The sequence below is a fragment of the Heterodontus francisci genome, chromosome 32, assembly GCF_036365525.1.
Source record: "Heterodontus francisci isolate sHetFra1 chromosome 32, sHetFra1.hap1, whole genome shotgun sequence".
Lineage (NCBI taxonomy): Eukaryota > Metazoa > Chordata > Chondrichthyes > Heterodontiformes > Heterodontidae > Heterodontus > Heterodontus francisci.
In genome coordinates, this window is record NC_090402.1 from 10,017,099 (window position 1) to 10,031,874 (window position 14,776).

Consider the following 14,776-nt stretch of genomic DNA (forward strand, 5'->3'; position numbering starts at 1 on the left):
ATAAAAGGCTTTTGGATTTTCCTTAACCCTGTTTGCTAAAGATATTTCATGACCCCTTTTAGCCCTCTTAATTCCTCGTTTCAGATTGGTCCGACATTCCCGATATTCTTTCAAAGCTTCGTCTTTCTTCAGCCACCTAGACCTTATGTATGCTTCCTTTTTCCTCTTATCTAGTCTCACAATTTCACCTGTCATCCATGGTTCCCTAATCTTGCCATTTCTATCCCTCATTTTCACAGGAACATGTCTCTCCTGCACGCTAATCAACCTCTCTTTAAAAGCCTCCCACATATCACATGTGGATTTACCTTCAAACAGCTGCTCCCAATCTACATTCCCCAGTTCCTGCCGAATTTTGGTATAGTTGGCCTTCCCCCAATTTAGCACTCTTCCTTTAGCACCACTCTCGTCTTTGTCCATGAGTATTTTAAAGCTTACGGAATTGTGATCACTATTCCCAAAGTAGTCCCCTACTGAAACTTCAACCACCTGGCTGGGCTCATTCCCCAACACCAGGTCCAGTATGGCCCCTTCCCGAGTTGGACTATTTACATACTGCTCTAGAAAACCCTCCTGGATGCTCCTGACAAATTCTGCTCCATCTAGACCTCTAACACTAAGTGAATCCCAGTCAATGTTGGGAAAATTAAAATCTCCTATCACCACCACCCTGTTGCTCCTACATCTTTCCATAATCTGTTTACATATTTGTACCTCTATCTCACGCTCGCTGTTGGGAGGCCTGTAGTACAGCCCCAACATTGTTACCGCACCCTTTCTATTTCTGAGTTCTGCCCATATTGCCTCACTGCTCGAGTCCTCCATAGTGCCCTCCTTCAGCACAGCTGTGATATCCTCTTTGACCAGTAATGCAACTCCTCCACCCCTTTTACCTCCCTCTCTATCCCGCCTGAAGCATCGATATCCTGGGATATTTAGTTGCCAATCATGCCCTTCCCTCAACCAAGTCTCAGTAATAGCAATAACATCATACTCCCAGGTACTAATCCAAGCCCTAAGTTCATCTGCCTTACCTACTACACTTCTTGCATTAAAACAAATGCACCTCAGACCACCAGTCCCTTTGCGTTCATCATCTGCTCCCTGCCTACTCTTCCCCTTAGTCACGCTGACTTCATTATCTAGTTCCTTACATGCTTTCGTTACTACCTCCTTACTGTCCACTGACCTCCTCATTTGGTTCCCATCCCCCTGCCACATTAGTTTAAACCCTCCCCAACAGCGTTAGCAAAAGCACTCCCAAGGACATTGGTTCCAGTCCGGCCCAGGTGTAGACTGTCCAATTTATAATAGTCCCACCTCCCCCAGAGTTGCTGGAACGCATCTCATTTATGCAGCCATGGTGCACCGATGGTGGAAGGAGTGAATGTTTAAGGTGATGAATGGGGTGCCAATCAAGCGAACTGCTTTGCTCTGGATGGTGTTGAGCTTCTTGGGTGTTTTGGAGCTGTTCTCATCCATGCAAGCGGAGAGTATTCCATCACACCCGACTTAGGCCTTGTAGGTTGTGGACACACTTTGGGAAGCCAGAAGCTGCAGAATTCCCAGCCTCTGACCTGCTCTTGTAGCCACAGTATTTAAGTGGCTTGTTCAATTACACTTCTGGTCAATGTAACTCCCAGGATATTGATGGTGGGGGATTCAGCAATGATAATGCCATTGTATGTCAAGGGGAGGTGGTTAGATTCTCCCTTGTTGGAGATGGTCATTGTCTGGCCCTTGTGTGGTGCAGCAATTAAATCAACACACTCACACTTACATAGGCTGGCTGTATACCAAACAACAAATGCAAGGTTCAGGTTGCCTACCATTGGAGCCACTTGAACTCTGACATCGCTGGTGTCCACCAATGGTAACGATGTGTTGGTGGAACCTTGTTGTTTGTCTTCTGAGCTTGGCTGGCTCTCCTGATACTTCGTGTTCCTTAGTTGCCTGACCCGGGGTGTTTTTGCTGCACTTTTGAGATCAGTGGAATGATGCTCACCGGTTACGTCTCCATTTTGGTCCTTGAAGATTGTAAATCAGATCAATGGAAGGTTATTTAATAGATCTCAATAGACAAGAGTTTTGGAATTAGTACTCCATAAATATCAAAGGACTTAAATTGCTCCAGTGTGATGAAGCTGAATTATCAAAGATTGAACCTGATTTCAAGACCAAGAACAATTCAGCTCCCTTAAACAGCCAGATCAATTTCATGCCAGCTCCCCATATGATGTCTCAGTACTTCCTGTTAAGTGCAAATCTATTAAAGTTCAGAATCTGTCGGAGTTCGAAGATTTAAAAAAAGACTGTCGGTTCATGCTGGTTTCTTTTGATCTGTATACAGAAATTTACAAGTAGCTCCCAATCTGTAAACAGGTCTCACCAGGACAGCAATTAACCTTTAAGTGGCCTCCTCAAGATGTGCTGCTCTGCCCCCGGAATACATGGATACCGTTTTTGGTCCAAGTACAATAGTCAAGTCTGCTTTGAAAGGACAACCCTAATTTTTTCTTTAAGCATTCACAGGATGTGGGCGTCCCTGGCAAGACCAGCATTTATTGCACACCCCCCTAATCACCCTGGAGAAGGTGGTGATGAGCCACTTTCTTAAATATAATTGAGTACAGCTTGCTACATCACATCAGAGAGCAGTTAAGAGTCAACCACATGTGGATATGGAGTCACATATCGGCCAGACCGAGTAAGGATAGCAGACTTCCCTCCCTAAATCAGGTTAGTGAACTACATGGGTTTTTACGGCAATCTTGCAGTTTCATGGTCACCATTACTGATACTAGCTTTTTATTCCAGATGTTTTTTAATTGCTGAATTTAAATTCCTCGGCTGCCATGGTGGGATTTGAATTCGTGTCTCTGGATCATTAGTCAAGGTCTCTGGATTACTAGTCCAGTAATTTGACTACGCTATTGCACCCTTAAAAATATTCTAACAAAAATCCAACTATACTATGCTTTAATTATTTATAATCTTCTCTCATGTCCACAAGTAACAAACGTATGCGTAGGACAATCTCTCATCTTCACACCCATCTCATACGGGATTCCAATTTTTGAGAAATATCTTCCTTTCATCGTTTGAATGAAAGAACTCCCAAGTTACTAAAACTTCAGCATTTGCTACATTCTATACTTGGATCACTCTCCCTTACTCCTACCCGATGTCTTTTCTCTCCCTTTCTCACTGGCCCCTCTTGAAAAAAAAAAATTCTAGATTGACTTTCCGCTGTGCTTTGTCCTTTTGACTCTCCATTGAAATAAGTACCTCACCTTCTCTGGCGAAAGCTTGACCACATTCATGTTCTCCATGCTATATCGCGCCACTATTCTTGGCCGTGCACCTAAAGCAGGACAACATGAAAGAAAATAGATTAGGTTCATTCAAAATCATGTTCAGTCACGGAAGCAATGATCTTATTACTAATGGAGTTCACATGGAGCCGACTGCATTAAACAAATGCCTGATAAAATGAACGCTGCTGCTCAGTGGGTAGAAATTGATTATCTCAACTTATTTCCCATCTGCAACTATCGCATTCCGGTCTATTAACTGGGTGATTCTCACCATTATTGCTAGCAACACTCTGACTTCTTCCCACTTCTTGAAATTGCTCAAGGTTTTCTGCTGTATGCAATCTGCCCAAGATACTTGATCTCAATGAACCACCCACCTGCAGCAATGACATCATTGACTCCTCCTGGCATCATTTTACAATGTGCACGCATGCCAGTCTTGCTACTCTTCATTCACCCCATCTCCTCAATCTAGCAAGGGAATCCGATGTTATAACTTGGCTGGAAGGGTTAGACAGCTTTCTATTGGGTGGGTTTATGTGCTATTTACAGTTGATCCCATTTCGCTTGCAGGATGGCTCAAGTGACAATGGCCTCAGGACTTACTAAAGTGCTTTACTGAGTTCTTTAAGGTGTATTCACTGTTGTAATCTAAGAAACGTAATAGCCAATTTTGCCGTCAGCAAAGTCCCACAAATAGCATAGTGATATTGACCAGATAATCTGTTAGTTTAGGGATAAATAGGGATCAGGACACTCGGGCTCTAGTTTGAAACAGTACCATTTTATGTCCACCTGAGGGGACAGGCAGGGACTTGGTTTTAACATCTCATCCAAAAGATGGCATCTCCAACAGTGCAGTACACCCTTAGTACTCCACTGGAGTGTCAGCCTAGGTTTTGTGCTCAAGTCTCTGGAGTGGGACTTGAATCCACAACCAGCTGACTCAGCGACGAGAGTGCTACCAACTAATCCATGGCTGATAACAATGTCAGAAAGCTCTGCTTACCCCAGGACAAATAATGATTAAGCACAATAATAAGGGAACTGTTAATTGGACTCCAATCTTCTGCAAGATTGGAGCCGGCACAAGACATGGCCAAGACCAGTAACACATTCTAACTGTTGACTGAAATGTTAAGTAACTATTCAATCCCCATGCTGATAAAGAGCAAACACTCCAGAATGGTGTTGGGCACTTGATAACACGCTCAATGAAGTTTGATATTTGCTCCAAATGGATGAATTTAGCTAGGATGGACTTGCCAGCTAGCTTTTTTTGGATTCATTTATCATTTCACTTAAACTGTGCAGTAGCACAGAGCTGCTTTGCCAATGGCAGTCAGGAGCAAAGTAGTCAACATTTGTTGATGAATTCCTCTACTTTTTCAAAGTCTAATTTGCTCAACCCCAAAAGCCAAAACTGTCTGCTTGCCACAGAGAGGGAGGATAGCTTCTCAGAGCTTTCTGCGTACTGCTTAACGCAGTGGCATCAAATTCCTGACGATGGTACCGCAATATGTTGCTAACGTATTGAAAATGATTTAAACCCTATAGCATGTTGAATTATGGAAACCCATCATTGGACTTGTGCTAATTACAGGTGTTCTCAGACTGGGGATAGCTGGCACCACTCTTGCCTTTGAGTCAGAAGGTTGTGGGTTCAAGACCCAATCCAGAGACTTGAGTACAAAATCTAGGCTGACGTTCAAGAGGAGTGCTGCAATGTTGGAGGTGCCTTCATTCAGACGAGATATTAAGGCCCCGTCTGCTCTCTCAGGTGGATGTAAACGATCCCATGGCATTATTTCAAAGAAGAGGAGAGTTATTCCCAATGTTCTGGGCCAATATCTATCCCTCAACCAACCTCATTATAACAGATGATCTGACCATTACTTCATTGCTGTTTGCTGTTCACAATATGGTTCCCGCATTTCCTACACGTCAGAAAGTAAAGTGCCTCTGGATGCCCAGAGGTCGTGAAAGGCACTCTATAAATGCAGGTAATCAGTGGCCTGGCAATTGAGAGTGAAAGGGGAATGTTCCTGGGATGATAAGTCAGGGTTGATGGAGAAGATGGGAAAGGGATATTCTGGAGCAGAAAGCTCCAACCTGAAAATCAGTTTCCATCCCCTTCCTTGTCTTGATCTGTCCTGTCTCATTCACCTTCCCTGGTTACAAAGGTCAGAAGTTGGGATGTTCACCGATGATTGCAGCACCATTTGCAACTCCTCAGATACTGAAGCAGTCAGTGTAAAAATGCAGCAAGACCGGGACACTACCCAGGCTTGGGTTGATAAGTGGCAAGTAACATTTGCGCCACACAAGTGCCAGGTAATGACCATCTCCAACAAGAGAGAATCCAACCATCTCCCCTTGACATTCAATGGCATTATGATTTCTGAAACCTCCACTATCAACATTCTGGGGGTCACCATTGACCAGAAACTGAACTGGAGTAGCCATATAAATACCGTGGCTACATGAGCAGGTCAGAGGCTAGGAATCTTGCAGTGAGTAACTCACCTCCTGACCACCCCCCCCACTCCCCCTCCCCCCCAAAGCCTGTCCACCATCTACAAGGCACAAGTCAGGAGTGTGATGGAATGCTCTCCACTTGCCTGGATGGGTGCAGCTCCAACAACACTCAAGAAGCTCAACACCATGCAGGACAATGCAGCCCACTTGACTGGCACCCCATCTACAAACATTCACTCCCTCCACCACCGACGCACAGTGGCAGCAGTGTGTACAATCTACAAGATGCACAGCAGCAACGCACCAAAGCTCCTTAGACAGCACCTTCCAAACTTGCAACCTCTACCACCTAGAAGGACAAGGGCAGCAGATGCATGGGAACATCACCACCTGCAAGTTCCCCTCCAAGCCACACACCTTCCTGACTTGGAACTATATCACCGTTCCTTCACTGTCGCTGGGTCAAAGTCCTGGAACTCCCTTCCTAACAGCACTGTGGGTGTACCTACTTCACATGGACTGCGGCAGTTCAAGAAGGCAGCTCACCACCACCTTCTCAAGGGCAATTAGAGATTGGCAATAAATGCTGTCCTTGCCAGCGACGCCCACATCCCATAAACGACTAAAAAAAAAAGTCAAGTAGACTGGACCAGCAGCTCATTGTGTGAAGAACTGTGAAGGCACTCTGTACTGCACAGATTTATAAATCCAATGGCAATTAAACAAAGATCTTAACTTGAAACTCATAAGGTGATAGCAAATAGCAAGCTTGAAATTACCCTAGGCAATTTTATAATAAGGTTATACCCTCCATTAGGATAGTGTGCAAAGAAATATGAGCACAGACATTAATATCTGCATTGTCCTTTGAAAATAATGAATGATGCCACCTAGTATTACAATACGTAATAATAAAATATGAGAAGTTGAATATCCAGTGGGGTGCCCTCTTGCTTTGGGTCAGATACCAGGCACACATCAAGCTAAGTGTGACAAAGCATTCACAAAATATGAAATGTGACCTGGTGTAACTTTGGCTTGTGAATTTCCCTGGGTTCACTGGACGACGTGGGAATGACCAGTAAAGCATTCCTCTCCAAAGCCTTGCAGCCCCAAGGCCTGCTACCCGACCCGAACCTGACGGGACCCGACGACATGTGGGGCTCGGGTCGGGTCGGACACACACAGCAAGGTAAGTGTTAAAAGCTAAAAACTTACCTGAGCTGCAGGTCCGGGACGCCAAGCAGGGAAACTGAGTCTGCGCAGTGAGCGTGTGAGCATCTCTATGATGTCATCACGCTCACGCTGCAGCTTCCGGCAGACTGGGAGTCGGAAGGTAAGTGAAGGGAACATTGCGGTGGTCGGGTCGGGGCAGGCCGGGCTCGGGGGGAAAATGGAGGGATTCGAGCCAGTCGGGCTCGGGTCCCATGTGGTTCGGGTCGGGCTTTTTTTTTGTCACTTGAGCAGGCCTTTAGTGCAGCCTGTTAGTATACTGACCACGTGTTATTCCCCACTAAAGTCACGTTTAGTTTTCTTAAAAGTGTCACAGATTTCATAATGTTTTGCTGACATACACAACGTTGACTTACTGAATGACAAATCAGGTAAAAACTGCACATCCCGATAAGGCATCCCAAAAGGTTATGTTGGATGCAGCTGTGAAATGCAAAGGCATCTGCTTTTCACCATTAGTCCTGACCATTAACGCGGAGTGATGGGAGTCACTTTTCAAATAGAGAAAAGGTATAGGTAGGGCACTACCAAATTCACAGCCTTGAAAAATGCATCATGGACTGTGAAATCTCAGGTCCTCTGTGAAATTGCCAATTTGCAAACTTTATATATTTTATTCTTTAACACAAGGCTGAATTCACTGATTGCTTGGCATATTGCAAACTTTGCACATTTCAGCGATTGACACAAGGCCAACCTCGCTGATTGGTAGATGAGGGCAGTTTTGAGAGAAGCAGTCTCAAGTATTAGCAGACAAGTGAAAATGCCAGAATGAGAAAATCATAAATTGCCCCAATCATTGCTGCAATACATCAAGTGAAAGAATCTGGAAGCCAAATTCTACATGACAATGGTGGAATACTGACCTAGCTGAGTAAAGAATATGACTTGTTTGTAGTCAGCTTTTTAACAAAAGTTTTTGCATATAGAATAAATGCCATTTGAAACCAGAAACCTCCCTTGTCTTTTTTTTTTGTTTTAAATAGATAATTTTCATGGTTTTTTGGGACACCGTGAAATTTACAATTTAAATACATGGAATTGTGAAATTCACGATTCTTGAAAATGTCACGACCATGAAATTTGTAAAAATCTGACTGCCCAAGCCAAAAGACTTGCAGGTTGATAGGTAAATTGGCCATTATAAATTGTCACTAGTATAGGTAGGTGGTAGGGAAATATAGGGACGGTGGGGATGTTTGGTAGGAATATGGGATTAGTGTAGGATTAGTATAAATGGGTGGTTGATGTTCGGCACAGACTCGGTGGGCCGAAGGGCCTGTTTCAGTGCTGTATCTCTAATCATAATCAAATTTGGTAGGGCCCTAGATATAGGGAATTGGGCATGTACTTGAAAAGGAGACATTTGCAAGTCAATGGGAGAGAGCAGGGGAGGGGTCTCATTGGATAGCTCTTTCAAAGAGCCAGCACAGGCATGATGGGTCAAATGGTCGCCCTTTTTGTTGTATCATTTCTAAACTGTTGGGATTACTTCAGTCATTTCCATTGTTGGCATAAAGTGAAGAGTATTCTGGAATGTTTCTATGGGCAGACAGCCCATTAAAACTAAGTTAAAGTTTCATAAAATCAGCTGACATTCTCGTCAAGTTACTAATCAATTAATGACTGCTCCCTGAACTATCTTTCTTTCTTTTTAATCGTTCATGGGATGTGGGCATTGCTGGCTCGGCCAGCATTTATTGCCCATCCCTAATTGCCCTTGAGAAGGTGGTGGTGAGCCGCCTTCTTGAACCTCTGCAAGTCCTTGTGGTGTAGGTACACCCACAATGATGTTAGGAAGGGAGTTCCAGGATTTTGACCCAGCGACAGTGAAGAAACGGCGATATATCTCCAAGTCAGGATGGTATGTGGCTTGGAGGGGAACTTGCAGGTGGTGGTGTTCCCATGCATCTGCTACCCTTGTCCTTCTAGGTGGTAGAGGTTGCGGGTTTGGAAGATGCTGTCGAAGGAGCCTTGTTGCGTTGCTGCTGTGCATCTTATAGATGGTACACACTGCTGCCACTGTGCGTCAGTGGTGAAGATAGTGAATGTTTGTGGATGGGGTGCCAATTAAATGGGCTGCTTTGTCCTGGATGGTGTCGAGCTTCTTGAGTGTTGTTGGAGCTGCACACATCCAGGCAAGTGGAGAGCATTCCATCACACTCCTGACTTGTGTCAGGATTTGATTACTATCTGCAATCTGCAGAAGACACACAGAATAGCAGCTTGGTAGTGTAGCTGTTCTGCCACCGAACCAACAATGCAGAGATCCTGAATACAAATCTAGTCCGTGCTACATGTTTCACTTCTAATGCCCTATGAAGACATCTACAAAGGCACTCAGTTTCACTTTCAGAGAGCTGAGGACAGGCAATAAATACAGCCTTGCCAATGTCAAACCTATCCTGAGAAGAAATAACAGAACAGTCACAGATGCCCAATGATGCACAATCGGTACGAGGTGAGTAACTAATAGCACACATCAAAAGATGCCCGACTTGTGCATCCCGGATTGCTTGCCATACTCTGTTTTACTATTCAACTAGTTGGAATCGTAGGTAAATGGCTGAGAAAAAAGTACTGTACATATTATACTAGAGGAATCTCATCCATTAGATAGAATTACACTTAACAGTCTTGTTCCTTTGTTTCTCTACTAATTGTGTCCCTTCTCTCCGGATGCTACCTCATTCTGGGCTACAGTTTTATAGGTGACAGTAGCCCTCTGGCCCAAGTGGCAACTCTTTTATCGCAAGAGATTGTGCAGTGAGTGACTGACTATAAGAAAGAACGAACTTGCATTTATATGGTACCTTACTCGACCTCAGGATGTCCCAAAGTGCCTTATAGCCAATTAAGTACTTTTGAAGTGCAGTCATTGTTGTGATAAGCAATGTGTCAGCCAATTTACACACAGCAAGCTCCCACAATCAGCAAGGAGATAAATGACCAGTTAATCTGTTCTAAGCTTTGGTTGAGCAGCATGTTCTGTCCTTGTAACTTTTCGGAGCTGGGTGTCATTGATATATAATGGTTCAACCAAAAAGTATTCATAAAGCAGGCCAATGTGGGAACATCAAAATAAATAGATGCTCGAACTGAAAATAATTTTAGAAAGGATCTGGATGATAAATCACTCTTGGAAACCTATCTGCACAAGTTATAGGTATAGCCGAACAAAACAACTTTTTGTAAAGTTTGTCACGTTTTCTCTATAATTTCTTTTGTAAACATTCGGGAGAATGGGCTACACACAGCTCCCCGACACCCCCCCAAGTCTCTTCCACAACACGCAGGTGGTCCTCTCTAAAAAAAAATCTCCAAATGTAAACGGAAACTGAAGTACAGCTGAGCAACAAATTTCAGATTAGCCAAGAGTTTCTGCTTTATATCCCTGCCAGTTTGTGTATCCAGTAGTGCTGTCATGTAAAAAAAAAGAATCTGCAGTTGCCTGCAATACTCATACATGTCCTACCCTTCCCCCCTCACCCCCCACAAGCTCCATCAACAGAACCGATATGTGGCGTAAACCCATCAGAGGCAAACTGTTCCAAACCTGCCCACCTCAGCTTGTGACTCCAGCTACAGCAGCAATGATTATAAAGAGCTTTTTCAGCATCAGCTTTCCCTTCAATAAGTTGGCCAACAACAACTGTCAGCAGCAAATCATGCGATGTGCACTGGAAAACTAGCCACTGCATGCAGAAATGCGAGAATGGTGGAAAGCAAACACCACAGCTAATCCACTTGGTCGTCGCTAGTCTGCTATTATGGAAAGCATTCGGTTTTTCATTTTCATTCAGCATCTTGGTCTCCCCACTCCCCATTACACTTCAAGATCCTCGGCGTCCCAGCTCTGATGCGGCTTCTTGAGATTAACTGTGTTTACCTTTTAACAGGCATCCAGTTCTACTTATTTCCTTTACTTTCCCTAGCTACCGGCAGCTTCTTTGGAAAAGCTCCTTTTTTTTTGGAAGCTGTGTCAGATTTTAGTGATTATGCTGACCTGGTCCTGCTTATTCACAGTCAAGCCATAGCTGAGATAGATACCAAGACTGAAGAGAAAAAAAATTAAGCTTTAAACAACAACTTACATTTATATGGCACCTTCAATGTTGTAAAGCATCTAAAGGCGCATCACAGAAGTATTATTGAGTAAAACTGACACGAGCCGTGTAAGGAGATATGATGATAGGCTTAACCAGAGGTAGGTTTTAAGGAGTGTCTTAAAGAAGGAGTGTACCACCCTTCTGTATGGCGCTGAGTCTTGGGTCCTATACCGCCATCACGTACGCCCCCTAGAGCAGTTCCATCAGCGTTGCCTCCGCAGCATCCTCAAGATCTGCTGGCAGGACCGCATCACAAACATTGAAGTCTCGGAAACAGCCAACATTACCAGCATCAAGGCCATCCTCCTGCAAAGCCAATTGTGTTGGGCAGGTCACGTTGCCCAGATGGACGACAGTTGCCTGCCCAAGATTGTGTGTATGGACAGCTGACCACAGGTAAAAGGAACAGAGGGGCCCCATGCAACGGTTTCAAGGACTCCTTGAAGAAGCTCCTCTCTGTGTGCCACATCGACCATCGCCAGTGGGAAGCGGAGGCCATAGATCGTGATGCCTGGAGATGCTACATCAGGAGGGCTACAGACACCTTTGAGACTGAGTGAAGAACCAGCATGAAAGAGAAAAAGAGAAGGATAGATCCATTTGCCCCCAGCAGTGCCGTCACCTTCACTTGTACCCACTGAGAGAATCTGCCGGTCATGGATAGGCCTGACTAGCCACCAGTGGGCCTGCAACTGATGATTACAACCTTCCCAAAATCTTCATCCGCGAAGAAATGCCAAGAAAGAAGGAGTGAGAGAAATGGACAGACAGAGTTGTGGGAGAGAATTCTAGAGCTTTTGGCCTAGGTAGCTGGAAGCACAGCCACCAATAGTGGATCAAAGAAAATCATGGATGTGCAAGGGGCCAGAATTGGAGGAGTGCAGAGATCTCAGAGGGTTGCAGGGCTGGAAAAGGTTACAGAGATAGAGAGCTCAATATATTGGTTCTACCAACGTGACTGTGTGACGTTACCACTCACGCCTCATATTTTTGATCCTGGTGTGTTTTGTTTTTCATTCTTGGGATGTGGGCTTCGTTGGCAAGACTGGAATTTATTGCCCAACCTTGGTTGCCCTTGAGAAGGTGGTGCTGGACCTTCTTGAACCGCTGCTGTCAGTGTGGTGAAGGTGCTTCTTGCTAGGGAGGGAGTTCCAGGATTTTGACCCAGCAACCATGAAGGAACGGTGACATAAGTCCAAGTCGGGTTGGTGTGTGACTTGGAGGGGAACTTGGAGGTGATGGTGTTCCCATGCACCTGCTGTGACATCAAGTGCCAAAATCTGCAAGGTGTCCAGATTTTTACCCCCAGAATCGGGAAATTGAAAAGAAAAACATCTTTATTATAACTAGCAAACTCAACACAGCTCTGTTGTCAAACGCCTGTGGGCAGATTTCCCGCTCAGGGATGGCTTGTGTCCAGGGGTACAAAAGGAATGTGGCTTGAATGGGATAAACAAATTTGCTTGTGAAGTTACCCAACTCCACTCCAATACCACAGTTACAATTCACATTGGTATTTTACTAGGAGCCAATTATGGGAAGGAAGGGGAAGTATCCTTAATCCAAATTACTCCCTCTTACTGTGTGTTTGGCTGGTACTAAATGTCAAACTTCACAGTTGGCTCCAAATCAGCATTCAGGACTGAAGAGACACTCAGTTTCACCATTTGATGCAGCTTGTTGATGACAGACTGTGACCGCTATCTGCCAATTTTTCAACCTCAAATGCTGGTCCTCTATAAGGCATTGGGGGAAGAGACAAATAAAATTTTCTCCAGCCAGGTACGAGAATTTAAACAAAGTCAAGCTTGAGTGTGAAATGCTTTGATGAATGAGCCGTTGCAAGGAAAGTAATACCCCTACAGTTGTGATACTCAATATAGCCAGGGCGACTTGCAGACAACCTCCACCATCCACGACCCTGTGCATACTACCTGCCATTTGTCCCTAAGGCAACCTCCTGCTGCACGTCCATTTGGCCACCATTCGCGGTCCCGAGAGTGGAAAGTTGGCAAAGCTGGGATTTGGTGCCGATCCCTCTCCTCTTGCTCCCCAGTGCAAAAAAAGCAAAAGAATGGTCATGAGAGGAAAGCCATCCCAGCATCAACAGATGTTGAAAGGCCTCTATTCAAACTAAGGAATATAATTTTAATACAACTAGCATTTCTATAGATTTCTCTCTCCCTCCACACGTATACACCTACATTCCAGCAGAAATGTGCTAGATAGGAGTTAGGAATAGGAACCCTGGCTGATTTTCTTTTCCACGTTCCCTGCTATTCTCAACTGTAGTTAGCCAACTGGTAGCTCAGCGGAGATGAGCTGACAGCCCGGCATGGTTCAATTCCACATGCAGCAGCATAGTTACCAAGCGAGCCATCCACGGACTGATGGCTAAAGAACTAATAGACCAATGGAGCTGTGTAGTGTACAAAGGAACAACAGGCGGCTATTCATCCCCTTGAGTCTGTTCTGCCATTCATTTAGGTCATGGCTGGTCTGTACCTCAACTCCATTTACTCGCCTTTGTTCTACATCCCTTGATACCCCTTACCTAACAAAAATACATTGACTGCAGTTTTGAAAATTTCAATTGATCCCCAGCATTTACAACCTTTGGGGAGAGAGTCTTCCAGATTTCCACTAACCTTTGTGAGAGATTTCACTCCTAACTGGCCTGGTTCTGATTTTCAAACTGTTCCCTTGTTCCGATTTCCACACCAGAGGAAATTGGTTCTCTGTATTTACCCTATCAAATCCATTCATCATTTTAAGCAACTGGCCGCAGCACTATCGATGAGAGGGCTTTCTATTTATTTTAACTTTTTCCCAAATAACCTCCAAGTGAAATGAAATCAAGTGCTCCATTACGCCTTACCGAGGAACTCAGCCACTGGGTAAAGCAGGAACCTCATTGTCCCAACGGTTTATTTTTTATAAAGCTTTGAGTGGTAACGGTTTGAGGATGGTACAAGTTCAACTTTAAACATTTTTTCCAACATTTAGCTGTGTTGTTCATGGCTCAGTGGTAGCAACTCTCCTCTGGGTTAGAAGGTTGTGGGTTCAAGACCTACTCTAGGGACTTCAGTGCATAACCTAGGCTGACACTTAGGGTGCTGTCCCTTGGGAGGGAGTTTAAACCAATGCCCCATCTTTCCTCTCAGGTGGACATAAAAGATCGCACGACACTATTTGAAGAAGAGCAGCGAGTTCTCCCGAGTGTCCTGGCCAATATTTATCAATTAGCTAACATTAAAAACAGCTTATCTGCTCATTATCACATGGCTGCCGCGTTTCCGAAATTACAACAGTGACTACAAAAGTACTTCATTGGCTGCAAAGTGCTTTGGGGCGTCCTGATGTCATGAAAGGTGCTATATAAAATTGTTCATTCTGTGCAGCTTGGCTAGGTTGCATGGCCACACTATGCAGGATGTCACATATTCTAGTGTGCACGCATCCTGCTACTGGGTCACGGTGTAGTGTTAAAAACCCCGCACCTTCACTACAGGACCCATCCATACTTGAGCAATGACTTGCCCTGACTGGAACTGGTGCATAAGAGTTAGGCCATCGCAGCGTCTTTTCAAACTGTTTCAGGGGCCGACAGAAATCTGAGTCACTGGATAGAGCCTGCCG

General features: G+C 44.6%; 1 protein-coding gene across 9 annotated transcripts in view; it reads right to left on the bottom strand.

Annotated features, from left to right (window-relative positions):
• Positions 1-14,776, bottom strand: part of gpsm1b (G protein signaling modulator 1b) — a 265,572-nt gene that overhangs the window by 34,593 nt on the left and 216,203 nt on the right. For 5 of the 9 annotated variants that reach the window (XM_068012188.1, XM_068012193.1, XM_068012192.1 and 2 more), the window contains 2 exons: positions 3,294-3,364; positions 1,830-2,027 (listed from right to left, as the gene is read on the bottom strand). In XM_068012188.1, the coding sequence (XP_067868289.1) occupies positions 1,830-2,027; positions 3,294-3,364 (269 nt within the window). The remainder of the gene's footprint in view (positions 1-1,829; positions 2,028-3,293; positions 3,365-14,776) is intronic. The other 4 variants (XM_068012189.1, XM_068012196.1, XM_068012195.1 and 1 more) reach the window with 1 other exon arrangement.